This window comes from Delphinapterus leucas, chromosome 10, assembly GCF_059928025.1.
Source record: "Delphinapterus leucas isolate spDelLeu-1000000601 "Yukka" chromosome 10, BTC_Dleu_Yukka2, whole genome shotgun sequence".
NCBI lineage: Eukaryota > Metazoa > Chordata > Mammalia > Artiodactyla > Monodontidae > Delphinapterus > Delphinapterus leucas.
The window spans coordinates 23,617,079-23,643,613 of NC_143138.1; the positions used below are offsets into that span (position 1 = coordinate 23,617,079).

The 26,535-nt window shown below is 52.4% G+C and overlaps 3 protein-coding genes across 10 annotated transcripts in view; all 3 read right to left on the reverse strand.

Annotated features, from left to right (window-relative positions):
* Positions 1 to 1,485, reverse strand: part of TNXB (tenascin XB) — a 58,866-nt gene extending 57,381 nt beyond the window's left edge. For all 3 annotated transcript variants that reach the window (XM_089918587.1, XM_089918588.1, XM_089918584.1), the window contains exon 1: positions 1,390 to 1,485. The gene's annotated coding sequence lies outside the window, so the exon portion shown is untranslated. The remainder of the gene's footprint in view (positions 1 to 1,389) is intronic.
* On the reverse strand, positions 1,437 to 17,400 carry ATF6B (activating transcription factor 6 beta). Of its 6 annotated transcripts, none has more exons than XM_089918597.1 (18): positions 17,290 to 17,400; positions 16,837 to 16,916; positions 16,619 to 16,697; positions 16,279 to 16,370; positions 15,620 to 15,755; positions 12,630 to 12,715; positions 12,354 to 12,489; positions 12,132 to 12,263; positions 11,837 to 11,970; positions 10,997 to 11,182; positions 10,813 to 10,904; positions 10,181 to 10,360; positions 9,912 to 10,019; positions 9,645 to 9,726; positions 9,371 to 9,441; positions 9,038 to 9,149; positions 8,812 to 8,896; positions 1,437 to 1,585 (listed from the first exon to the last, which is right to left on the reverse strand). In XM_089918597.1, exons 1-18 carry the CDS (start codon positions 17,369 to 17,371, stop codon positions 1,530 to 1,532), a joined length of 1,929 nt encoding a protein of 642 aa, XP_089774723.1. In that variant the 5' UTR covers positions 17,372 to 17,400; the 3' UTR covers positions 1,437 to 1,529. The 6 variants fall into 6 exon arrangements, with proteins under 6 accessions (XP_089774723.1, XP_089774722.1, XP_089774720.1 ...); XM_089918596.1 differs by having other exon boundaries at positions 8,812 to 8,917; XM_089918594.1 differs by lacking the exon at positions 1,437 to 1,585 and adding an exon at positions 4,251 to 4,546 and having other exon boundaries at positions 8,812 to 8,917.
* A 534-nt stretch (positions 17,401 to 17,934) lies between these two features.
* On the reverse strand, positions 17,935 to 19,948 carry FKBPL (FKBP prolyl isomerase like). Its single transcript, XM_022566571.2, has 2 exons — positions 19,240 to 19,948; positions 17,935 to 19,066 (listed from the first exon to the last, which is right to left on the reverse strand). Exon 2 carries the CDS (start codon positions 18,990 to 18,992, stop codon positions 17,958 to 17,960), a length of 1,035 nt encoding a protein of 344 aa, XP_022422279.1. The 5' UTR covers positions 18,993 to 19,066; positions 19,240 to 19,948; the 3' UTR covers positions 17,935 to 17,957.
* Positions 19,949 to 26,535: the final 6,587 nt, after the last annotated feature.

Consider the following 26,535-nt stretch of genomic DNA (forward strand, 5'->3'; position numbering starts at 1 on the left):
CCCAAGAAGTGGGGAGAGGGGCTGGCTTCCGTGAGGGATGTTCCAAAAGTGGAGGATTTTGGCCCCATCGCCATGCTTTTCTCTGCTCCTCATGGCACAAGAGGAGTGAAGGTAGAAGGATTCCAGGACTGTGAGATGAAGGAGGGAGATGAGGGCAGGCTCCAGATACTGGGTTGGAACCAGGTGACCAGGAGATACAGGGAGAGGGGGGAGTTGGAGGATCCAGATGCCCCTTACTCTGGGGAGCTAATGGGCCAGAGAAATGGGAAAATTAAAAGAAAGGACTTCCGGACCCCCAGGGGGAAAGAGTTTTGGGGGCAGTGAGAGATAGAAGGTGGGTTCTGGTCCTGCACTGAGAGACCAGGACTGAAGGGAAAGGAAGGTTGAGGAATTGAGGTGCTGGGTCCCCAGGGCTTTGGAGGCAGGGCCAGGAAAAGAGGGGAGGGGCCGAGGGTCTGGGAAGTGGGCGGGGATTGGAAACCGACAGACAGCAGCTGCGGTGTTTCCATGTTTCCGAGTTGCTTCCCAGTAGTTCCTCTCAGTTCCATTTCCAGTTGTTTCCAAGCCATTAAATTCTTTCCAGGCGAGATAAGGGTCCCGCCTGTCCCACCCAGGGTGTGTCACGTGTAGGGGGGAGGTTCAGACGAACAGAAGCAGGAGAGCCTGGAAGGGGGATGGAGCGAAGACGGAGCCCCTGTGCCCCTGGAGGCATCTCTCAGTCATCACAGCCCCGCTGAACCGTGAGTCATGGGTGCAAAGCTCTCTGCCAAGAACAAGTTTTAGGATTCTCTCTGCAGACTCCGTGCCCTTCCCAGACCTGAGAGTCCTGACTCTGCTTCATTTCAGCACTTCCTAAAGGCTCCAGACCCCCAGAACTCCCTCCCGGGCCTTGCAATCCACGTGCTGCCACCTGGGGAGTCCCCATCTGGGTGCTCAAAGAAGCTCCCTAGGGCACCTTCCTGGAGCTCTGGCTCAGCGGCTCCAGCCAGAGCGCTTGGGGTTCCACCAGCACTTTCCTCCTGAGGTTCAGCTGGCCACCAGCTCCGCGAGGGCCCTGGCTTCTCCAGCCCCAGCAACTCCAGGGCCCAGAGCCCCGGCTCACCGATAACCACCTCCACCTTGGTGCCATGCCTAGTCCTGTCCAAACCCCAGCATCCGCCCCGCCCCCACCCCTCACCAACACCCACACTGACTTGTCCTCCCAGACACACCCTCCACAGGGAGTCCAGTCTCCAGCGCATGGTCCTATTCCTTCTGCCCCGATGGAAAGTCCCCGCTCTGGGAGGCTCTCCTGGGAGGCTTTCCTGCCAACCTTCACCTGGGGTGTGGGGACAGAAGTCCCCGCCTCTCCCGGCTCCTCCTTCCTTCTCCCAGAGTGCCGTTCCTTACCTGAGTAACAAGTGGCTGCGGTGTCTGCACCTGCTCTGTCCCCGACCTTGGGAAGGGGGTTCTCGGGGCAGGGTGGGTGGGCGCCCCTTGGCAGCCCTGGGCTCCTGGATGTCCCTTTGCTTGTTCCCTGCAGCAGGGGCTCACCGAGCCGCCACCCGACCGTCGATCTGGGCTGCGACAGTGAGAAGGAGGGAGGCTGCAGCGAGCAGGGGGAGGAGAAGGGGAGGACCAGCATGAGGTCAGGGAGGGGAGCGGAGATAGGGCAGGTCCTCCCGCCCTCCCGCCCCTGCCAGGCCCTCCCAACGTCATCACATGCCACCCCTCCTCTCCCCGCCACGTCATCGCGACCCCCCCCGACCCCCCCATCTGGGATCACTGGTCCCACAATATCCTCATCTCACCCCCTCCAGCCCTCGTCCAACTTCCCACATCCTTTCCTTATCCCATTTTTACCCTTCCTCCTCACCCTAATTTCTGTCCAACTTGACAGCTCCTTCCTCATGCCACTTCTCCTTTTCCTCCACCATTTCTCCACCTGTTGCCCCTGTTCTCTGTTTTCTCCTCTCTAGCAACACCCTTTCCCATGTCCAGGCCCTCTCCCTCCTCCCTCCCCTGCACCTCCCCACCTCTTCCCAGCTGCCACAGTGCTCCAGCTTGGATCTTGCCCCATCTGTCTGTTGCCCAGCACCCACTCCTTCATCCCCCAACTAATTATCTCCCGGCAGGGCAGGGAGCATAGGGGATGGGTGGCAGGAGGAAACCTCCCTCCCAAGCCTACATCTCTCTCCAACAGGGGCCTTCCCTTGTCCCCACCTCTGCCCCTGCCCGGCCTCATTGCTGCCACCTGCACTCTCCCCTTTTCTTGCCTTGTCCCCGTGCTGCCTCTCCCCATCTGTACTGTTCAATCTCTGGTTCTCAGCTCGGGATCAACGACCCCTTTTCATTCTCTCACCTCAGCAAATTCCTAGAGAAATGACGGATGAGCCTTGGGCACTGGCTGGACAAGGGCTTGGCTGAAGACCAGGACATAGGAGACTTGGGAAAGAAGGTGGGGTTCAAGGGAGACAGGGAAGGGAAGCCCGAAAGTTAGGAGGTTTAGGGATGGAGAAAGAGCGAAAGGCAGGTGCAGATATGGGGGTGGGGGCACAAATGGTGAGGTGACGTTCTGGAAAGTGGAAGAAGGCTAATGTCTGGGTGTGCAGGGGAGCAGGGGTAGGGAGAGAGGCATGGGCTGGAGGAAGAGGTCACTTTGATATCGGGCAGAGACAGGAAGACTGACCAGAGGGCAGCGTGGCAGACACACCCACATCAGGTTGCTGGGCTGCTTCTCTGGTCTCATTTCCCCATGTGCTTTGCCACTCTGACAAGGGGCTGAAAAGGAGACTTTGGCCAGATGAGAAATAGCCAGGCTGAGGGAGACCCCATCCCAGGCTTCACACGGAGGATAAAGTTCTTGCCACCCAGCTACAATCCTCACCATTGAGGAGTAGCTTGGTCAAGTCACAGGTCATGGGTGAAAGGGACGGGCAGGAGGCTGTGTGTGCCCGATTCTGCCGCTTGTGTTGGGGCACAGGTGTCCGTACCCTGGTCAGGTCCCCAGGGTCGTGGGTGTGGTGATCCTGGGTCAGGGCGCGCTGGCCCAGCACCTGGCTGTGCCCTATGCCCCGTGAACTCCCAGTGGCTGAGGGCGAAGGCTTGCATGTTCCCTCGCGTGGGTGTCCCTGTGTGTCCGTGTGTCTGGGTGTGTGTGTGGCTGTTTTTTTTTTTAACTGGCTTTGATGGGGAGGATGAAATCAGCTTCTTGGATAGAGCTGGGCTCAGCTTCCTTCCTCTGCCTTGGCCCGAAGCCCCCAGAGCCTGGAATAGGTAACAGCTTCCCTCAGATCTCCAGGCAGGGGTTGGGGGAAAGGAGATGAAAGGACGAAGGAGGGTCTGAAACAGCATTATGTGGAGAGAGCAGACTGCAGAGAACAGATATTCTCTGATACCCCAGATTCTAGTAATTCTAATGGTGATATCTTTTGTTTTTTTCTTCTTTTTGGTCCTATACCCTGTCTTTGTTTTATTTATTTTTTGTTTATGTTTATTTAAATTTTTATTTTATTTATTTTTTTGGCCACACCACATGGCATGTGGGATCCTAGTTCCCCAACCCGGGATCGAACCCACACCCCCTGCAGTGGGAGCATGGAGTCTTAACCACTGGACCGCCAGAGAAGTCCCTTGGTTTTATTATTTAGGAAGTATGGTCACCACAGGTATACTTGGCCCAGACAGTGGCCAGAAGACCCTGGAGAGAAAGAAGCAAGAGCTGAAAGGATGGCCCTGGGGTGTTTTGGAAGTCCACTTCTGAGGAGAGACGGGATGCCAGAGTCAGAGAAGGGTGCGGGACTCCAGACATTCACAAGCTCACAGGGCATTAGAAGAAGCCACTGGAGGCCTGACAGACATAATTCCAGGTTCTGAGATAATCATTATCCAAAATGTCATCCACGCCCTGGATTTCAGGCTCTTGGAGGAGCTTATGTCTTATATATGTTTGCATTTTATCAGAAAAGCACTGGGCCTCGAATAGAGCAGGCGCTTCATAAACACCTGTCAAGGGCTTCCCTGGTGGCACAGTGGTTAAGAATCCGCCTGCCATTGCAGGGGACACGGGTTCGAGCCCTGGTCCAGGAAGATCCCGCATGCTGCGGAGCGACTAAGCCCGTGCGCCACAACTACTGAAGCCCGCGTGCCTAGAGCCCGCGCTCCACCACAAGAGAAGCCACCGCAGTGAGAAGCTCACCCACCGCAACGAAGAGTAGCCCCCGCTCTCCACAACTAGAGAAAGCCCGCGCGCAGCAATGAAGACACAACGCAGCCAAAAATTTTATAACTAAAATAAATAAATAAATGCCTGTCAATACTGAGCTGTGAAATGACTGGGAGAGGAGGGTGTGGCAAGAGTGTCTGGCAGGGAGCCCCAGGGCAAAGGCAGGGAAGTCCAGTGGTCAGAGCCGGCTTGCTTTCACTGAGGTGTCCCAGGTGATGGGCAGAAAGAAAGGCTGGGGTCTTAGCAAGAGCCGTCTGCATGCTTTGGCTATTCTCTGAATCCTCAGTCCAGGTGTCTTCAGCTCTGGGCCTCCATCCTTGAATGAAGCTCCAAGTTCCTGTCCTACCCTCAGGAGGATAAGGGATAAAAGGTACAGCAAGGAAGGAAAGGGAAAGCCAAGGAGGAGTCAAGGAAGACACAGAAGAGTAAGGGCAACTGAGGGCAAGGGCCTGAAGGATGGGGAGAGGGAGCAAAGAGAGGCCAGGGGCTGCGATCCAAGGAAGCAGTCCCAGACTCGGGAAGATAGAAAACAGTTGTACTGGGCTTCCGTTTACAAAGCCCTTCCTACACCGCAGCACGTTATTAATCCCACTTTGTGCTGAGGAAACAGAGGCTCTTAGATATTAAGGGACTTGTCCTGGGGACTTCACTAGTGGTGGTGAAGGTGGGCCTCAGCCCAGGTTTTCTGATTTCAAAGCCTGTATTCCTCCCCTCCCACAAGAACAGCCCCAGAGAGACTGAAGACTTAGGGAAGAAATAAATGAAGGGGCTTCCGGTGGACTTATTTGAGAAGAAAGGGTGGGTGATGTGGATTTTTGAAACTTCTTTCCACATCCAGTTTTTATGTAGATTCAGAAGAAATTGCCAAGTATAAGTCAGGGGGCGGGCAACGCTCCATTATTGAGATCTGGGGGGAGGGAGATGGTGAGGAAGGGGAATGTGGAGAGAAAAGATTGAGCCTGAGATTAAAGATGGGAGAGAACTAAGAGGTCGGGGCTGAAAAGGGGGCAAGAGAGCCACAGGAGGAAGGGTTTGGACCCTTAAAACTTCCTTTGCCTGGAGACATGGGTGTAGGGCAAAGGGAGGGGGGAGGACATTTCTATCTCATGACAAAAGAAAGTCACACAATTATTTTGTTCTCTGGTCTGGGGCGGGTGGGCGCCCATATTTACCAGAGGGACCGAGGTCGCTGTAGCAACCACACATCTGGGCCCCGGAATCCAGATGTGCTATATCCAGAAGCCATAGCAGAACGATGAGGCAAACATGTGAGGCTCTCCAGTGCTGGCCCCACAGCTGGGAAGAGGACAGAGGACCGGAGTGGGGAGGTGAAGGGAGAAGGGGGGGCAGAAGGAGGAGGAGAGGGCTGAGGAGGGGAGAAGAGAGGAAGTCATGGAAGGGGACAGGGAATGTGGACAAAGGAGTGGAAAGGGCCATGGAAACGGGGTGGTGCACACAGGGTTCGCAGCAGGAGGAGATGAGAAGACCCAGAAAAAAGAAAGGGAGCAGACAGTGAAGCAGAGGGGGAGGAAGGGAAAAATACAAAAACCGGGAGAAACAAACAGGTGAACAAAAAATAAAGGGTCTGAAAGAGAAGGTGATGACTCGTGGTGGGTAGAGGGCAAAGAAAGGCAGGAAAGAAGTCTAGAGAAAAAGAAGAGGGAGAGACAGTGGGTCAGGGGTGATAAGAGGAACGAAGGGCAGACTCTGAGGAAGGAAAGCAGCAGAAATGAAAGATAAAGAGGGTCTGAGCCAGAAGGGGGCCAACAGGAGGTGCAGGAGTGACAATGGCCAGCATGCTGCGGTGGCCTTCGACGGGGCTGCAGCTGGAGACCCACGTGGGCCTGAAGGGCGGCAGACTGACCTGCCTTCCCCCTCCACAGCACACCCACTCTCCACGCCTCTCCTGGTCCTTCCCACCACCCATGCCCTTGGCCAAGAGAGTCTGACTCTCGGTTCACACCACAGTGCCAGCTGTCCCTTGCCACTAAGCCAGAGGAGCTGTATGCCCCACCCCAGAGCACCCAGTCGGAGATGCCAGTACTTCAAGCACTTTCCTGAGCTGGGGTCAGGAAAGAGAAAAAGCGATGGGACAATGAAACAGTGATGGACCCAGACGGGAGAAAAGCGGAACTGAGGAGAAAAGGACAATGTAAATGGAGGGAGAAACGAGCAGGGGAGGAGAGAAAAGTGTGTCCACTAAGGACCAGGCAGCCTGCACGTCATCTTTCCTCCCCACATCAACCCTGAGAAGTAGGTAAGGAGTACCCCATTTTACAGATGAGGAAACTAAGGCTCAGAGTGTTTGTTACCTACCAAGGACACCCACTAACAAAAGGCAAAGCAGGGACTCCAACTCAGGTGCTCTGCCTGCAAAATCCCTGTTCTCCTTGCACTCACTGCCTGGATAAGGCTGGAAACGGCTGGAGGGACCTTGGGACAGGAAGTGCTGGCGGAGGAGCCAGGGCTGCCCTCTGGAGGGAGGAGAGGCCTAGTTCCTGGGGGCCCTAGGTTCCAGGTTGCCATAGTTACTTGGTCTGTTTTCACCCCAAACACAGTAATGGGGAAGCGGGGGAGCCTGGCTGAACACGTGAGGTTCTTCCCGCTTTCAGCCCTCGGCTTATGGCCCGGGCAGCCCCTGTCCAGCCACCTGGGCATTGAGCCCAGGCCTAGCCCACACCCTCCCGCTGACCCAGGACACTCCTGCAGGGCCAGGCCCGTGGTGCTGCTGGACAGGAGCTGCTGATGGGGATCCCCCCCAGGCTGAGTGAGACTCGGCCCCTCACACGTTGCCCTGTTCCCCTTCCTCCTAATTAGAAAACACAGCCTTTCCTGCTGGCCCCGTGCTCCTCCTTTTCTTTCAACTGGACTCTCATGTTTCAGTTTCCTCCAGTTTAGGGCTAAGGAGATGCTCCTCAACATGCCCCTTCCCTCCAAACACTGACCCCTTCTCCACTGTGTCTCCTCCTTTCTGGGCTCACAGCCCCTGGCCCCATCTCCACTGTTAGTTCAAGCTGCTAGTCCTGGAAAGCAAGGTCGGGGAGAACCTGCAAGAATGCAGAGGACCCAGGGAGGACGCTCACCCTGAAGGGCGTGGGGCCCCTTGTCCTTCCTGTTTACTCAGACACATTCTGGGATCTGCATCCTCCAGCCTGTCACGCCATGGGACAGCCCTCCCCCACTCCCCCACTCCCCCGCTCCCCCGCTAGACAGCAGACATACCCGTGTTGCAGGGGTGGGGATAAGGGGATGACGTGAGCTCTGGAATCACACACCCACCCCACCCCAGAGCCAGCCAGGTCTTCAGTACTTGATTCTCTGAACACTGGCCCTATGCAAGTCACTTTCCCCAGAATTCCCCGTCACGAACCAGTTAGGCAGGCACCATTCCTTCAACTCCCTCCAAGTTGTTTATTTAATAATAAAAAAGAAGATATGCACATACATACACCTGACCTCCCTCCACCTCTCCTCCTTGACTCTCAGGAACTAGCTCCAAAATGTAAAAACTTCCCTAGTCCCGCCTGGGGACTAAATTCCCACCTCCACCCCCCAAACAGAAACAAAAGAATAAAGAGTGTACAGGAGCCCACCTACCCCAAAACTTAAGCTCATTCAACACCCTCAAAGAAAGAAGCAGGGACACGGGGTTCACAGAAATGAGAGGAGCCCTATATTCCAAAAAGGGGTGAGAAGAGAGGAAAACTTCCCCCCACCTCCAAATAAGTGCTTAACCCCCATACCCTGTCTTTCCTTTACCAATTGCCCCCAGCCCAGGGATCAGGAAAATTCGAAACAGTCCCACTTGGTCGCCCCCACCCCCTGCCCCCCAGTTCTAAGTCAGTGTGAGTCGTAGAGGTCAGGGATGATTGAGGTAGAGGGCTGACGGGCGGCCTGGTGGGCCTGGCTGGCTGCAGAAGCTGGCAAGGGGCCACCTGTGGCATTGCCCGGGCTTGAGGACGGCTGTTTTCGGAGTGAGGGGGGCACCGTGGAGGTCTTGATGTGGATCACCCTGGTGTCCATGACCTCACACTCGATCTGCATCATCTCCTCATAGTCTCCCGGGGGCCCCCGGCCTGACACGGTCTCTGCGAGAAGGGGGGAGTTAGGGAAGAGGAGAAGGGGGAGGCAGACGGAGAGGAGGGGTCAGAACGGTAGAGGTGGACAGTGGGGGAAGGGCAGTGGCGAGGAAGCAGAGCCCCAGGGGGAGTTAAATGAGAGGGGAGGGAGGGAGTTGGCGCAGGGAGAAGGAAGGAAGTTGGGGGACAAATGACACTGATGCGTGTGAGGTCACAGGGGAGAGGACAGCAAGAGAACAAAAAGAAGAGGCCGGCAGGCTCCCAGCCCACAGCCCTCTGCCCGCACACCCTAAGCAGCTTCACCGAGGGGGGACCCGCACCCTCATCCTCCTCCCAGCCATGTCCTGCGTTTTATTTTTCTCTCCAGACATTTCTGGCTTCTTCTCACCCATGCATCTAGCATCTCTCTAGAATTACCACTCCTGTCCCTATCTCCCCACTCAACTCCTCATGCTGGGTCTCCCCACTGGAACTTCCTTGTTCCTCAATTTCAGGACCCCTCCCCACACTGGGCAGAGAAAGAATTACCATTGGGGGCCATGGCGGGCATCACCAGGGACATCTTGGGCCGAGAGGTCTTGTTGTGGCTGATGGCTGGGAGCAGCAAGTGGTCCTGGGAAAAAGAGGGGCCAGGCTGGGAGGGTGGAGGAAAAGATGTTGACAGGCTCCCCGGCCCTGCTCCACAGCCTCAACCTGCAGGCAGACTGCTGGGGAACCCAGGGTGACGGGGATGGGGCCAGGAGGAGAAACTCACCCTTCGGAAGGAGACAACATAAAATGTGTCTTCCCGTCGGTCAATTGCATCCAGGAACTCTGGCTGCGAACGGTCTGGTTGACGATATAGCTGCAGCTGGCCCACAGCATCCCTAGGCGGGCAGGGAAATGGGATTGGCGAGGAACTAAGCCCAGTGCCCAGTTCCCAGTGCGGAAGGGGGAAAGGATGAGAGAAAGACAGGAGACCCCCAGGGGATAAGGGGAGCATCACGCCATTGGTGGCAATGGTGATGAGCACAGGACAGCTCCTGAGGGTGTAGCTCTTTAGAGTGGAACCTCACTTAACAAATAAGTGCCCCCCCACAAGACTCACCTTTCTGGGGGCCCAGGGGGTTGGGTGGGGACTGCCTTAACTGGAGGCGACTTCTTCCATAGCTGAGACTTCTGGAAGGAGAAGTATCTGAGGATTTGAAGAGGGTGGAGGGAAAAGGGAAAAGAAACAGACAGCCCCTGGGAGCTGACGCCACCGCACACCCACCCTCCTACTGCCCCCAAAGCCCCATAACAAGATGCCCTCTTAAAATCCCCAGGACATTCAGCCCTTGTTTTCAAGTGGCTTTCCTTGAACCAGCCCCACCCCCTCCTACCTGTCTCTCCTGGGGCCTCTGGGGCATCTTCCGCCGGCCTCTCTGGTGGCGCTGGACCCAGCCGCTCAGCTCATCAGCAAGCCTGGGGAAGCAGAGGGCGGGTAAAACCTCTGTGCCAGGCCCAGGCTCCCACTCTCCTCGCCCGCACACAGGAGGGAAGAGAGAGGGCACAGAGAGCTGGTGCTTCAGCACACAATGACAGCCAGGCTGTCTGCGGAGGGGCCTCGGGACAAGAGGGAAGACGCCCCAGTTGTGAATGCCCCACACCTCAGGGACTCGGTTCTGTTGAAGTGCCGGCAATCAGAGGAGAGGAAGAGCTGGTCCAGGTCTCTCAGCAGCAGCTCCTTGGTGCCCCCAGGGAAGGCTGTCAGGTTCCTGGAGTGAGGCAGGGACGAGGCAATGACCTGAGGCCGCCCAGTGCTCTCCCATCAACGGAGAAGGTCATGCTGGCAAGAGAGCAACTCCAGCTCCCCTCAAAAGGAAAGGTCACTCTGGGGGAGAAGACACACTCAAAAGAGAGAGGGCCCTCTCCTCACCTGAAACTTGGCTGGCCCGTGGAGCTGGGCTGGGTCTCCTTGGGACCCTGGGAGGGATGCTGGGGGTGCTCGACTCTGTGAACTGGCTCTTGCGCCGAGAACTCCAGCAAGTGTCTCTGGGGTCGAGGCTCCTCTCTGCTCATCCGAGGAGAGATGGGAGCTGGAGGAGGCTCACTGATGCTGTGGATAGGAAAGGACAGAGCACGAGGAAGAATTCCAGCTTTACTGAGGGGCTAATTAAGGGGGAGGGCTCTACAGATAGCCCGCCTGGTTCCGATCTGTGCTACAAGACTGAGTCTCTTCATCTGTAGGACGGAATGAGAACAGTCCCTACTCATCGAGCCAGAAAACATGAGGAAAGGAGAGTGCTTAACCAAGGGCCCAGAACTCACTAAGCACTTAATAGTCACTATTTTTATCAATGTTCTCACCACCATCTCCTCCAGGACATAACACTTATGAGAGCAATGAGGGAACAAGAAGGGACTGACTGGATACACCCACCATCAGTGCCAAGGACATCAGAGCTGTCTGTGTGCAAGTAATGAAAGTGACTGTGCCAGAGCAGGCAATCAGGCAGCCGGGGGGTGGGCTCCACCCAGAAGGCTCTGGGGAGGCAACGAGGGTCTCACCTGACAGGCCCAAAGTTGAAGGCAATGAAGAGAAGGAAGACCATGATGCAGACCACCTTCCTGTTTCCAGACCCTAACTTGAGCTCGCTGTTCTAAGATGCAGAGAAAGGGAGAAGCCAGAGAGGGCGAGTCATCCCAAGGAGCCCGTACTCCCACGGGTCTCCCAAGGACACCCGGGTCTTACCTCAGCCAGCAGGGCCTCCAGCCGCCGGCGGAGGGCAGCATTCTCCCGCCGGAGCTGCTGGTTGTCGGCCAGCACAGCCTGCAGCCGAGCTTCCAGCCCCTGCAGATACTCCTTCTTCTTCCTCCGGGACTGGCAGGCCGACTCCCGGTTCTTGATCATTCGCTGCTGCCGCTTCAGCAGCTTTGCCTGTGGGCACAAAAGGGCCAGAGAGAGGGAGAGGGGGGAAGGGCACCACACCCCCAACTCCAGGGACCGATCACCAGAGCTCACAGGGGCCACTCTCCTGCCTTCCTGAGCTCTACCTACAGAGCCAGAGAGAGGTTCTTCCTCTCTGCCAAAACATTCCAGGGAAGGGGCCCTTCTCTCAACCACTCCCTAATGCTGTTCCTCAGCACTGAGAGAAGTTAGACTATAGGAGGAGCTTCCCCCATCCTGGTTCTTGGTGGAACCTCAGTTCCTTTCCTTGATGGGTGGTCTTCCTTCTTCTCAATTCTCCTTTTTAGGACCTGAAGTTGACGCTTGCTAAAATTAGAGAACAGTTTACCTGGTCTTCCCCTAGGAAGCAGCCTCCCTCTTCTCTAACACAGGATGACTCCCCTGCCCTTGATGTACTAAGACCACGCCCACTTCTCCATCTGCAGGGGTAGCAAACCCAAGGATCCTAAAACTACACGGAGTAGATACTCATATATAAAAGAGGTCCACGTTAACCTTCAGGACCATCTTACGGGCCTGCTTCCTCACTTTTTGCTCCCTTCTCACTCCACAGTTCTCTCCCACGACAGTTCTCTTCTCTTCCCGTTACTAGCCCTACTCCTCTCCTCCCCAGTAAATGCTTACATCCACCTCAGGCGGGCAGGAGTTCCCAGGCATAGGAGCTGGAACAATGCTCTTCCTCTCAGGCCGTGGAGCAGGGGGGGTCAGTCCCTCAGGCTGGACTCGAATAGCACCTTGGATGAGAACAACTGGGGACACTGGGGCAAGCGGACAGGAGAAGGAGGTCAGAGAGCTGGAAGTCAGGTGGGTTCCTTGTGTCCACACCCACACCTGAGCACCCAAGTGTCGGGAGGCTCAATGGCTGTGAGACCCCTGAGAAGGTCAATCCAGGCCACCTTCTTCTCTCCTTCTTTAGTACCTGGGGGTGGCTGGACAAGGGGCTGCAAAAGGACAGTGGTGCTGGGAGGCACAGCTCTCGGTGGCATCGGGACAGTGGTTATCACCACAGGTTTGGGCTGCAGTGGTGGCTTCCGGGCGGGCAGGGGTTTGCCTGAAGGAAGGTGAAAGGAAGGAAGGAAGAAGAAATGTCAGGACTATAGGCCTCTTGCGAGAGACTCCAGGTGTCAGGAGGCCTCATTACCTGAGGAGCCATCAGAGGACAGGCCCATGCTGATCTGGACAGCTCCAAGTGGGGGGCCTGAGACATCCCGCAAGAGACACCCTTGAGGGGATGGGGACTCTGTCTTCACTTCCAGTACCTCCTCTCCTATAAAAGCCTACGTGGGGCATTCCAGAAGATATGTGAGTCAGGAGGAGTGCTGAGGAGACGGAGCTGAAGAAGAGAAAGCTCTCACACCTCTGAGAGCCAGAAGGAACGCACCGGCATGCTGGAGGGAGGAAGGAAGTGGATGCTCACCTGGTTGGGGGACTCCGCAGAGAGCAGGGAAGCCTCTGAGTTGATGGAGGAAGATGGAGAGACAGGCTCTATCTTAATCTGGACATCTGCGGGACAGTGGGATGAGACAAAAAGCTGGATATCAGACAAACACTGAAAGAGAAGAGGGCTAAGATGGGGAAATGGGAGACATGGTCATTTCTCCTTGTACCTGCAAGGAAAACTCTTCTGGCCCAGGAGGGCAATCCAGAGGAGGGGCACCATGGAGCTGCTAATCTGCTGCCTCTCCTCCTACCTCTTTACCCAGGACTCCCTTTCTCCTTCCGTGGCCCCTATCAGTTGTTTTCACCACTGCTCAGCTTCCCTCAAGGCTGTCCCTGTGCTTCTGCTCTCCCTCTTTCTTCCTCACACACCTTGTCCATTCACATGGAGGAGGCCCAAGCAGCAGGATTCGGCAGCATTCGTAAGGGCCCAGATTCCTGTCTGGCTGGATTTCCACCTCATCCTGGCCCAACGCGATCACGCATCGCCACACTGACAACTGCCCAGTCTGCATCCCTACCCTTGACTGCCCCCCTGCACCCTGATCCTGACTCCCAAGCTGCCTGCTGGTCACTTCCTTTCTCAAGCCTCGCCGTTCACCCAAATTCAACTGGCCTTAAACAGGGCTCACTGCTTGTCCCTTCATACATATTCTCTTCCTTCTGTCAGCCTTCAAAGCTCAGTCACCTCTGAGCCTTCATGGCTTCTGTTAAACCTATCTATAAAAATAAAAGTAAAAAAAAAAACAAAGAAAAAAAAACCTATCTATAAGACCTGTTGATTGCCCCATGGAGGTGAACCCGTCCGAGGGCCAGATTCAGCCCTGAGGTCGATGGTCCGCTACTACCTCTGGTCCACAGCACGCATTTTGATACTTAACTATATGATTGCCACTACTGCTATTTCAAAATGTCATAACTACTTATATATTTTGATAGGTAATACAGTCACATGATACAAAATCCCAAAGGAAGGAAGGGGAATTCAGTGAAAAGGAAATTTCATTCCCTTCCTTGTCAACCAGACACCCAGATCCCCTCCTCAGAGGTGACCACTGTTTGAGCTATTAACCATGTGTTATAAACCTCATGAAACTCTCCAAAAGCAAGGATTATGTCTTATGCTTCATGTCTATCAAAGTGATGGGTAAAGTACAGGCCCTCAAAAAATACCTAAATACCAGGGGAGACTCTGACTCCAAAACCACTATCCTTTACAAAACCATCAATAATCTTTTCGCTGTTACAGACTTTTCAATCCGTTTTTTGTTTGTCCTCTTTGTAACATTTAATCGTATGCTGGATATGAGCTGTTTGTCCCTCCAAACCCACTCTCCATCTTTCCCTGCCCTACTCTGAGCCCCGGGGGAAAACATGAATGGAGTGCACCTTGGGGCTCTCTTGCCTTCTAGCTTCTGGTTAAAGTTCAACCAAAGGGAGGCGGTGCTAGGAAACCCTGAAGTCGCTTTGAAATCAATAATCAACATGGGGGCTTCCCTGGTGGCGCAGTGGTTGAGTCCGCCTGCCAATGCAGGGGACACGGGTTCGTGCCCCGGTCCGGGAGGATCCCACATGCCGCGGAGCGGCTGGGCCCATGAGCCATGGCCGCTGAGCCTGCACGTCCGGAGCCTGTGCTCCGCAACGGGAGAGGCCACAACAGTGAGAGGCCCACGTACCGCAAAAAAATAAAATAAAATAAATAAAATAACCAACACGTCCCACACTGAATTCACCACGTGCTCCCTGACCAGCGGGCTCCTGCTCCTGCAGGCTCTATCCAGTGGTCGGTACCCTCACCCACCGGGTGGCTGCCCTAGCCAGAAACCCAGGCACACTCTTTCACCCCTATCTCTCTTCAACGCCCAGGGGGGTCACTGCACTCATCCATTCTAATTCATGCTTCCTCAAATCTGCCTTCTTCTCAGCAGCTGAGTATCTTACTTGATTAACCGCATGAACCTCTTTCTTGGTCCTCCTTCTGCTTCCAGTCCTGTGTCTCTGCAATCCACTCTCTACTCTGCCACCAGAGTCCTCTTTCTAATAATATTGCTCTCCTGCTTGACTCTTCAAAGGCTCTCAACTGCCCACAGGAAAAAAGCTAAGAGTCCCTTAGCAGGGTTCCTACCTGGCCCTGCAGCCTCTGCATCTCCTGGCCCTTCTTTACTACCCCACCTCACATCCTCTCTAAAGAGATGCAGGTTCCTTACAAACACAACCAGTCCCCATGTTCTCCTTCTGGCTAATTCCTATGTGTCCTTTGAAACTCGGCTCAGGAAACCCCTCCGCCTAGAGTACACCCTTGAGCCAGCCCCAGTCGGGTGAGAGCCCCCCTCTTGTGAGCTTTCAGGGTGCCTGTGACAGGCTCTATCCTAGAATTAGTACACATTGCTTGGCTTTCTTCCCCCCCCCACACTACAGGGGCCTCAAGTCAGTGTGGTGGTTAACGTGTTCTTCACCTTTGCAACTCCAGCACCGTGTCCAGTATCTGGCATGGAGTAGCTGCTCAATAAACATATAAGAGTAACTAAACTCAATAACGCTTTTCAAAACGGCACAAACAATGTTACTTGTAGGGAGTTGGGTATATGGTATTCCAACTTTTCTGTATGTTTGAAAATTTTTATAATAAAACCTTCAGGGGGAAAGTCACATAGATAAAAATGCCCTAAACTGTCTGCAAGTTTATGCAAAGCAACAGGAAGTTAAATCACACAACAGGTGACTAGGAACAAGAAAAGAAAGAAAAATCATCCCCATTTCTTCCGTGCTTCGCTGGCTGTGATTTGCTGAAATCCTCCCTCCCGCTCCCGGCCTCTCTCCTGGTTATCTGCCATTTCTCCTCCCCACCTTTTCCTCCCCGTCCTGCTGACTGCACTCCCGCTTCCCATACACACATGCGCGTGCACGTGTGTACACGCATACATACACTCTACCTTGGTAAAGCCTGAGGATGGTGCAGGCTCTTATTACCTGAGGCATCATCAGAGGTGGGGCCCACATTGATCTGGACGGTTTCAAATGGGGATGTTGGATCATCTCCCAGGAGGCAGAGTGAGGGTGTCAAGGACTCTGACTTCACGACCAGCACCTCCCCTACACCAGAGGCCTGGGTACGAGTCAGGGTAAAGCAGGGGGGACAGAAACAAGGAAAGAAAACAAAGGACGTGTTGAGAGTAAGAGCAAGAACAAAAGCTTTCGAGCTTACAAATCACCAATTACTTGACATTCATACTCAGCATCTCCCTAGGCTGTGTCTGGCCCCTGGTTCTCTCTTTCTATTTTATTCCTGGGAGGGGTGATGAAGTCTCATGATTTCAAATATTGCCTTCGAGTGGACAACTTGGACAAGAAAAGTTCCAGAATTCTCAGCAGTTAACAACTCTCTTCTTCCCAGGCCCCCCATGGCTGCCACATTTCTCTGTATATTAAAATACTCCACCTTCAATTCTAGACAACCAAAGAATGGAAATGTGAAAAATGAGGATATAAAAGAAATGGCAAAGGCAGAAAAGAAGCCCCCCACCAACACCCCACGACTCACAGCACACAAATCATTTCCTCAGCATCTATAGGTGAAGTCGAGGGAGCTGAGTCCCTGCCACAGACAGTAGGAGGGAGATGACTCTCACCTGGCTGGAGGGCTCTGCAGAAAGGCGCGAGGATTCAGAGCTGAGGGAGGAGGAAGAGGAGGGGGAGGATGGCTCAGACTTCACCTGAAGATCTGGAGAGAAAGGGGTTAGAAAATAACCTGGAAGCAGAGCCTGACAAGAGTCCAAAAAGTGCCCAGGATTATGGGGTAAGGACCCCTCCCTGGGGCAAGGGGGAACGAACACATATAAAGAATCAAAGAGGGAGAAGAGTACACAGGCAATCAGGTGGAGGAAGCGTGAGGATAAGAGGAATTGCAGTTTCTGGGAAACAACGGAAGCTCAGGGTTTCTGGATGAGGGAATCACACAGGGTAGCTTACCTGGGAAGATAGGCAGAGAGTCCCAGGGGGGTTCAGGAGGGCTGACATCCATCCCCAAGTCCAGGGAACTGCTGCCAAACTGAATAAGGGAGGATATTAGATGGCAGGAGTGTGAGGATGAAGGGGTGGCTCCAGATGACCTCAGGCCTAGGGATGAGTCCTGGTTCTGCGACCACCCTCACCCACCAAGCGTAAAAGACCAGGCTGGGGAGCGATACCGGGACATCCTGCTCCGGGCAAAGGAAGAGCCGCGTCTGCTCCTCGGCCACTTCATCCAGGCCGGTGTATAAGGTGCTGTCTGCAAGAGGTGCGGAGGGTCGGGGGGTCTTCCGGTAGCGCAGCCTTCGGATCCACACAAAGCCCTCGACCCATCCCTCATTGGCTCGGCTCGGCCAGACCCACCGCCCGCCCACTTGAAAAGTGATATAGCCAAAGAACTTCAGCCCCTCCCTCCCCGACCCCGGAACAACTCCATATTTCCGCAGGAGTGGAGGTCTTCCCCAACTCCCGCATCCCCCGAAAGCACAACTAGCTTCCCGTTCCGCCCTCCTTCAGATGGTGCATTCCGTATTTGCCCAGCCTTCCTCTTTGGGCCTCCGCTTCCTCCTGCGTGCCTCAGGGTCACAGTACGCCACAGCCCTTTCCCCTCCCCGAGGCCTCACTCCGCGCACCCCAGTCCTCCGGGCTCAGCAAATTGTCGGTGAAAAAGCGCGTCGGGTCCGCAATCTCGCTGAGGAGCATCAGCTCCGCCATCTTTCCCCCCCGCCCCCCCAACCATGAGACGGCTCCCAAGACCCGCCTCTCCCCATCATCAACTAATCAGTTGGCTCTTAAAAAAAAGGGGGCGGCCCGGAAGCTCTACCGACCAGTAAGAGACCTGGGCACTGAGCACATGAGTCAATAGAAGAGGAGGCTGTACAGGCCGGGCCAATGGGAGTGCGGCAGGAGGCTAGCACCTCCGCAGCATCGGGCAGTGAAATTTGCGCATGCGCCAAACAGGACCCAGCCAGAAAGCGCCTAGGAAACGGAGCTACCAGGTTTTGAAGTTTCGCTGTACCCCCCCAGCGTGTCCTAAATTTAGAAGTGTAGACGGCTTCTATTCATCTTCGGAGATGGATAAGCCCCCCAAAACATAGCACACGTGACCATATGGCTTTTTAATGGTAAAAGGGTAAAGGGGGACACTGAGACCACTGCTACCTCCCCTAGGAAGGCAAAAGCTGAGAGTGGGATATGGGTGAAACCCTCCCTCTGGGCCACCCCCACCCCCACCCCCCAAATCTCACAGCATAGACCACACTTCACAGGTTCCTGTTTCTTTTAAGGTTTTAACTTTTAATCAGCCAAACATCTTGCGCAGTCCCTGAGCCAGCCCTGCATCCTGTTTCTTTCCCTGAATGATCACCTTTCCCAGCTCCTCCTGGGCTGCCCGGTTTTTTGGGTCTACCGCCAGCACCTTCTTGAGGTCAGCAGTTGCTTTTTCCAGGTTCCCAAGAGCAGCCTGGGCAACCCCCCTTCGGTACAAGGCCTTTAAATGGCCAGGCTCCCGTTCCAGAACCCGGTCACAGCTCTGGGCTGCCAAATGGGGCTGCCCTAGCAGCAACTGACAGGCAGCCAGGTTGGCATGAAGGACAGTTCGTTCCGGAGAGCCAGGTGGGGGTAAAGTCAGCAACAGCCGAAGAGCCCGTCCATAGCATCGGGCAGCCGATTCAGGGTTCCCAGCTCGGAATAATTCTGTGCCTCTTGCACGTTCTTCCCTGGCCAGGGCCTCCTTCTCAGTGGCCTCCAGTTCCCAGGAGTCCCGGCCCTTGGTGAAGGAGGCCAGTGTGAGCCTGACAGGAGGTCCAGAGCACCCAGGGAGCTGAAGCTCTGCCTGCTCGCCTTGACACATGGACTCCAGGCATTTCTCTATGAGCTCCCCCCAGGTTTCTTCCCTCCATGGGCCTAACCCCATAGTTAGCTCTGTCCAGCCCTCTGGCAGCCCTGACCCCAAAGTAAATCCAAAAGCCTGTACCCGGCAGCGGGAGCCCAGCTTGGGTTTGTCCAAGCCATGGCCACGGATTATGATCTTCTTGACAAAGCTCCCATCCGGACAGTACCAGAGATCAGAGGCTTGAAGGGGCTCTGGCACCTCACTGGCTGATCCATGAGACCTAGAGTCTCCTTCAAGTCCAGCGGCCAGTTTTTCAGTTTCTTGAGGATTCTCTAGAATTTGGCTGTCTGAATCTGGGCTCACTCTGAGCTCAAGGATTTCAGTAGGAGGGTCTCGGGGCTGCTGCCTAATCTGAGTAGTTAAATCAAGGTTCTTTTCCCATTGTTGCTGCGGTTGAGAGGTGTCCTTCTCTCCCACTGGATTGACTGGTGGCGTCTCCATTTAGGTGCCTGGTCCTTTCCAATGTGGGTAAATAGTTTTGGTCAGAAAGGGATGGACCAGGTTCAGGTCCGCACCTGATTTAAAAAAATAAATAAAAATAATGTCATTTGCAGGAATCTTATTTAGATTCCTTTCCCGGCTCGAGCCTCCGTTCCAGCCCCGAACTAACCCAGAACTATAAGTTCCACAATTCCCTGCGGCTTGGGTAGCCGTCCCAACTACGGACACCGATCGAGTCAAAAAGTACCTGGGCGGTCGAAGCGCCTCGCCTGGCGGCAACAGCCGGACCCTTCAAATCACCTCTCTTTCCGAAGCTAAGTGCTACTGAGGTACTGTCCTCGGAGTCTTGCCCCAGGCGGAGAGGACGGTCGGGGGTGGTGGTGGGTGGGCAGGGGACAGCTGGACAGATACACTGAAGGCTAACCCTGGAGCCCGCGAGACAGCGAATCTAGTTAAAATCCTGGCGGCCAATCGGGAGGAGGGAGAAGTCAGGTTAGCCCGCCTTTTGGACGTGACGTCATTTCCCCCACACGCTCACCCGCCACACCCCCGTAACCGGGAAGCTCCAGGCCTTAGCAACCGAGCTAGGCCAAATCAAACCTAACTAGGCGAGGTACGGCTGGCCAGGCTACTGAGAGTGAAAATCTAGAGAAGGCCTGGAATGGGAGATTGGGGCGAATGAGAATATAGCGGGGAGTGGTGGAGCTGGTGTCACACGGCAGCGACCAGTCCTTATATCTGGCGACCTCAGGCCCACCTGTGCTATTCTCCTTATTCCTGCATTCGGGGCTCCCAGCCAGAGTCAACCCGCCTGCTTCTTCGCCCGTTCAATCCAGGGTGCTTCAAAATAAAACCTTTCTCCCCAACCGGTCCTATTCCCTTAGGGGACCACCTGAAGCTTGCCTTACCTTTCACCCCATATTCATTAATGCCTTTCAAGCTCTTCTTCCTCAAGAAATCTTAGACAGTGCTTTTCAAACGTTGACGTGCCTACACACTATCTGGGGAACTTGTTAAATTGCAGGTTCTGAATTAGGGGGTCTAAGGTGGGCCCTGCAATTCTGCATTTCTTTTTTTTTTTAATTTATTTATTTATTTTTGGCTGTGTTGGGTCTTTGCTGCTGCACGCGGGCCCTCTCTAGCTGCGGCGAGTGGAGGCCACTCTTCGCCGCGGTGCGTGGGCTTCTCATTGCGGTGGCTTCTCTCGTTGCGGAGCACGAACTCCAGGCACGCGGGCTTCAGCAGTTGCTGCACGCAGGCTCAGTAGTTGTGGCCCACGGGCTCCAGAGCACAGGCTCAGTAGTTGTGGCGCACGGGCCCAGCTGCGCCGGGCATGTGGGATCTTCCCGGACCAGGGATCAAACCCGTGTCCCCTGCACAGGCAGGCGGATTCTCAACCACTGCGCCACCAGGGAAGCCCCAATTCTGCATTTCTAACAAGCTCTTGGCTGCTGCTGAGGCTGGCCATGGACCACAGTTTGCATAGTATGATTCTAGAATAACCTCATCCCATTCTCTTCACCCTTTGGTCTGTGCCCCTTTAGTTTGTCATATATTTTGTACCTATAACTGGTATAACCTGCTCCACTGGGCGACCCGTGGAAAACTTGTCCTCCTCTTCCTAATAAAACATGTAGGTCCCCTTTGTGATTCAGGCTTGCTCATCCAGCTCCCTGCACAGGCTGGGCTACCACAGCTCTTCAGGGAAGGAGAATCCCACTCTCCGTCCTCACTTTGACTCCCTCTTCAGTTTGCTCTCTAACACCCGGCCATTGTGCCCCAGACTACAAGGACCATGCCAGGACAGCCAGGAGGGGAGGCAATTTCATCATTAGCCACAGACTTGTGTCAAAACAGTCCTCTCCGTTTTGTGTTGCGTCTCAGATCACTAACTTAGACTTTTTTTTCTCAAGTTTTATTTCTAGGTTCTGTACTCTAGTAACCTTAGTCCACTGCAACTAAGGCTAAATACTCTGATTCTTGGAATCCTTATATTCCTATTGAAAATTAATCTACCTTTTCTCCCTCACTTTTCCCTGTTGCATTTCAGGGATTTCTGGGAAAGGCAGATAGTCTAGATGAGTCGCAAAAGATTTGATTACATCCTAATCCCTGGACAAAGATTGCTAATTTGTATTATGTGTGCCTTAACTGAGAGGTCCACTCCAATGACCCTTCAAAGATCAGCTTCTCTCAATGAAAAGAAACTGTACTCTGTTACAAATGTATTGCTCTGTAATGTCTCTTACTCTTTTGTGTGTGTATGTTTCAGTTCCAACTGAACTGAAGAGGCAAGGACCTTGCCTCTATTTCTTTTGTGTTTTATCTCCTTCTTCATTCATTCATTCAACAAATATTTATTGAGCACCTGCTATGTTCCAGGCAGGATGTTAGGAACTGGGGATACATAGATGAATGAGACAGAGACAGTCCCTGCTCTCGTGGAACTTATAGTTTGGCCATGGAGAATAAGTAATTACAGTGGTATGAAGAAGCATGAGATGCTATGGAGTGAATGAAGGATGAGGGAATATCCCTTGAGGATGAGACATTTTTGTTGCCATCTAAAGAATGAGTTAGAACTGAACCTCTGAAAATACACCAATGGACCCCATACTGAGAAACGCTGAATTAAATGGTCAACTTTATCTCCTTAGGTAACCCCTTGTCACCATCTGTGACTATATATAAAAACAAACATAGGCACCAAACCCCTAAAAACAGTAATCCAGGGACTTCCCTGGTGGTTAAGACCCCATGCTTTCAATGCAGGGGGCATGGGTTTGATCCCTGGCTGGGGAACTAAGATCCCACATGACTGTGTGGTGCTAAGCGTGCTATGCGGTGTGGGGGGAAAGGGGGGTGGGGGGAAGACAGTAATCCAAATCATCTAGAATGGAAATATTTTTATTTTTAAAAAGATGACCCAGGGGCTTCCCTTGTGGTCCAGTGGCTACTAAGACTCCACGCCCACAATGCAGGGGGCCCGGGTTTGATCTTTGGTCAGGGAAGTAGATCTCACATGCCACAACTAAAGACTCCACATGCCACAACTAAAAGATCCCACACGTTGCAACAAAGATCCTGAGTGCCACAACTAAGACCTGGCACAGCCAAATAAATAAATAAATAAAACAAAACAAACAAACAATAAAAAGATGACCCATTAAAATGAAAACACAAAAGTTAAGTTTTATAAGAGGACTGAAAAGTCCCCAGAGATGACATTCATGGATCTGTAGATTCCCCTGGGTCTCAGCTTGAGAAACACAGGTCTAGGAAGGGGCCAAGATGTGAAAACTCAGGAATGGGAAATAGCATAGGCTGTACCCCTAAAGTGTTAACTGCATGAATATTGACTGACTCACACTGATTGCTCTCTCCCAGTTCCCTGCCCCTGAGTCCTAGTATTCTACAGCTCAGTTCTCTGGAGATAGTCACCAAGGAATCAAAAAAAAAAAAAAAAAAAAAGGGAAATAAGCCTGGAGCATTATATCCCCAAGCCTGTCTAGAGAACATGGGATCTCAGAGGATCTGGCCATATTCTGCTGCTCTCCTTGCCCTACCCCATAAAGGCATTGTTTTGCCTTCATTATAGATCTAATCTGGGGACTTCCCTGGCAGTCCAGGGGTTAAGACTCCACGCTCCCAATGCAGGGGGCACAGGTTCGATCCCTGTTCGGGGAACTAAGATCCCACATGCATGCCGGTGCAGCGGAAAGAAAGAAAGGAAGGAGGGAAGGAAGGAAGGAAGATCTAATCTGATGGCAGAACCCAAGGAGAGGTTCAGGAGCTGATGCAAGGTAATTTGTGAGCTGGTGGTTGTTCCGTGTTGTCTCAGCACACACGGAGCATATGACACTTGCCCTCTAAATGGGTGAAGTAACATTCTGTAAGCAGATAGAGTGGGGGGGGGATCCCCAGAAGAAAAGAACCAGATAATAGCTCTTTTTTTAAAAAATTTATTTATTTCTGGCTGCGTCGCATCTTCGTTGCTGCGCGAGGGCCTCCTCCAGTTGTGGCAAGTGGGGGCCACTCTTCATGGTGGTGCGCGGGCTTTTCCCATTGCGGTGGCTTCTCCTGCTGCGGAGCACAGGCTCTAGGCACGCAGGCTTCAGCAGCTGTGGCGCATGGGCTCAGCAGTTGTGGCTTGTGGGCTCTAGAGCGCAGGCTAAGTAGTTGTGGTTCACGGGCCCAGCTGCTCCGCCGCATGTGGGATCCTCCCGGACCAGGGATCAAACCCGTGTTCCCCGCATTGGCAGGCGGACTCTCAACCACTGCACCACCAGGGAAGTCCCTGATAATAGCTTTTTAACGTAAGAGAAGCCATTTTAGGCCTAAACCATTTTGTGATCTAAGCCTTGCCACAATGCTTGCCCTTGAACAGGTCTTAGTATTAATGATCTTAAGAAGTAACGATCCTTGGACTTCCCTAGTGGCACCTCAGCGAAGAGTAGCCCCCGCTCGCTGCAACTACAGAAAGCCTGCGCACAGCAACAAAGACCCAACGCAGCCAAAAAGAAAGAAAGAAAGAAAGAAAGGAAGTAACAATAGCAAAGATAATAAATCAGTTGTAAAGACTCCCAGTTCTGTATCAATGATAAGAATTAGCCAGAAGCACTTTCTTGAGCGGTTTTGCAGAATTTAACACCCCTCATAAGTGCTCAACCACCAGATCAACTAGCACCTGAAGGATACTAATGTTTCTGACCCTAATGACTTCAAACTAAAGCTTGGACTCTGTCGACCTTTGCCCCAATTCTGTGCTCCTCTGCTCAAGCCCCTTCAAGAATATGCATACTATGCCCAAGCCCCTTCATGAGTATGCTCCCTTAGCTGAAAACTTCCACAGTTTTGCTGTTTGAGAAGACACTGCTTTGGGAAAGATTCCTGGTGTTCTTACTTGCTGTAAGTAATAAATCCTTCTTCTACCTATCCTTGGCTTGGCTGTGTCTTTTGGCTCAACACACCAAGAGGTGAACCCAGTTTGGGGGTAATAATTCTTTTCTTATCTATTCAGTAACCCTTACTGAGTACTCAGGATTAGTCAGTGAGACATGGAAATAAATACAGAACTCCCCATCAGTAGGCTAACAAGGGTAAAGAGTTATAGTTGACGAAACTCCAGATGCAAGGGCAAAAGTGATAAGTGGAAGGGAAGCTATTTCCAACTGGGGGTGATCTGAAAAGGTCTCCAGAGGGTTGAGCCTTGGAGGATGGCCATAATTTTGACATGTAGAGATTGAAGGGATTTATTGCAGGTGGAGGAAGCAGCACAAAGCAGGAGATATAAGGAAAGGAAAGCCACTTTACACCCATGTTATTCATCTCTGGCTTGTCAATTTCAGCTTCTCCTATACCCATTCCTGCTGCCCTGTCACCAGGCATCAAGCTGGTTGGAACTTTTTACACCCTCACATTCCCCTGAATTCCATACTCACCACATGCAACCATATGCTGCACTTATTTTCTGCCATTTATCATCAGCATAAGAGACAAAAATTCTAGCTTTCCAAAAGCTAAATACATTTCCCCTTCTGTTTAGCTTTGGTAGTTTCTGTGGTTTTTAGTTCTGCTGGGATTTATGTCAAAATAGTTCCTCTCCCCTCTCTGTTCCCAAACCATTTTGCTTGTGCTTCCCTTATAGGCAGAGATTTCAGGCAGGATGAGGTAGTGAAAGGCAGCCTTTTCCACAGTGAAATGTTTAATTATAAGAGCTGGTCTTTACCAACACCTGACCACGCATTATGACCACAATACCAGACATTTCTTTAAGTGTCTTATGTATATTACCTCATTTCTCTTCACACAACTCCATGAGCTACTTATTCAGTCATTCAGCAAATCTTTACTGAGGGCCTCCTCTGTGCCAAGCACTGTGCTAGGTTCTGGGAATAAGGCAGTGGAAAAAAGCCCTGGATCTCTTGCAGCTTATATTCTAGTGAAGATAATAGGCAATAAAAATCAACCAATAAAATATAATGTCAATTTTGTACAAGGTGTTATTAGATAAATAACTACACCAGAAAGGAAAAACTAAAGTAGCAAGTGCTATGAACACAATGAAGCAGGGTAAGGGAATGGACAGAAAACGCCCCCAGGTGTGCATGGTGCTGTTTTGAATCATATGACAAGGGAAAGTCTCCTTGTGGAGGTGATATTTGTGCAAAGACATAAATGACATAAGGGAGCAGGCATGCAGATATCTGAAGGAAGAGTGTCCAGGGTGAGAAAAACACAAGCGCAGAGGCCCTGAGGCAGGAAGGAATTAGATTTTTATGCTAAATCATAGCAGCTAGAAGAACAGCAAGGGGGCCAGAGTGGGTGAATCAGAGTAAGCAAGGGAAAGAGTAGGAGGGGGTGAAGTCAGAGAGGTGGGGAGAAGCCAGGTCAGGTAGGCCTCGTGAGCCAAGGTAAGTGTTTTGTTCTAAGTGTGATCGGGAGCCATCGGGGGTTTGAGCAAGGTGAGCGATATCATCGGCTAAGTTCAAAGATTACTGTGGTCTCTTCATGAAGGAAGGACTGTATAAGGCAAAACCCAATTAATCAGAAAATCCAATTAAGGGGCTAGCCAAGGGACAATGGTAACACACGAACTTGGATTAGGGTAGAGGACAAGGGCCAAGGGCAGAGTCCTGAGGCCCTCTAATATTTAGGAGCCTGAAAGAGTCAATGAAAACTGAGAAGTAGCAGCAAATAAGGAACTAGGGGACACTTTCTTAAGCTGGATCCACAAAGAGTAGAAGTGAAGAAAGCATTTCAAGGAGGAGGGAGTGATCAACTGTGTTAAATGTTGCTAATGGTTCTAGACCAGAGTTTCTCAACCCCGGCACGTATAGGTTCCAAAGTAATTAAATGAATATCTTGCAGCTTAAGAAATAAAATCTTTCTGCTATTGTTGACCCTCCCCGTGTATCCCTCTCCACTCAGAATTCTCCTGGGGGAGGGGCGGGTGGGAGAGGGATGGATTGGAATTTGGGGTTAGCAGATGCAAACTATTATATATAGAATGGATAAACAACAAGATCCTACTGTATAGCACAGGGAACTATATTCAATATTCTATGATAAACCATAATGGATAAGAATATTTTTAAAAGAATGTATATATATATATAACTGAATCATTTTGCTGTACAGCAGAAATTAACACAAAATCAACTATATTTCAATTAAAAAATTGAAAAACAAAAGAATTCTCCTCCTGTCATGAGGTAACCACTATTCTGAACATTGTGCTTTTACTACATAGGTGAGTAGCAAAAGAGTTTTTGGGACTTCCCTGGTGGTCCAGGGGCTAAGACTCCATGCTCCCAATGCAGGGGCCCTGGGTTCAGTCCCTGGTCAGGGAACTAGATCCTGCATGCCGCAAAGAAGATCCCGCATGTGGCAACTAAGACCTGTCACAGCCAAATAAATATATATATATATATTTTTTTAAAGAGTTTTTTCCCCTTATTCTCAAAGATGAGCTGTATTATTGCAGCATGTTTATATGGTGATGGGAATGTTTCAGTAATGAGGGGAAAGCTGATTATGTGGG

What these genes read in the sequence shown, in the direction of transcription:
- ATF6B (XM_089918592.1), bottom strand. Translation starts at nt 17,371, where the DNA reads ATGGCGGAGCTGATGCTCCTCAGCGAGATTGCGGACCCGACGCGCTTT. An exon ending in GTCCTCTGATGGCTCCTCAG is followed by an intron (nt 12,264 to 12,353) that starts GTAATGAGGCCT and finishes ACCTTCCTTCAG; the next exon opens with GCAAACCCCTGCCCGCCCGG. An exon ending in TGGAGGCCCTGCTGGCTGAG is followed by an intron (nt 10,905 to 10,996) that starts GTAAGACCCGGG and finishes TCTGCATCTTAG; the next exon opens with AACAGCGAGCTCAAGTTAGG.
- FKBPL (XM_022566571.2), bottom strand. Translation starts at nt 18,992, where the DNA reads ATGGAGACGCCACCAGTCAATCCAGTGGGAGAGAAGGACACCTCTCAA.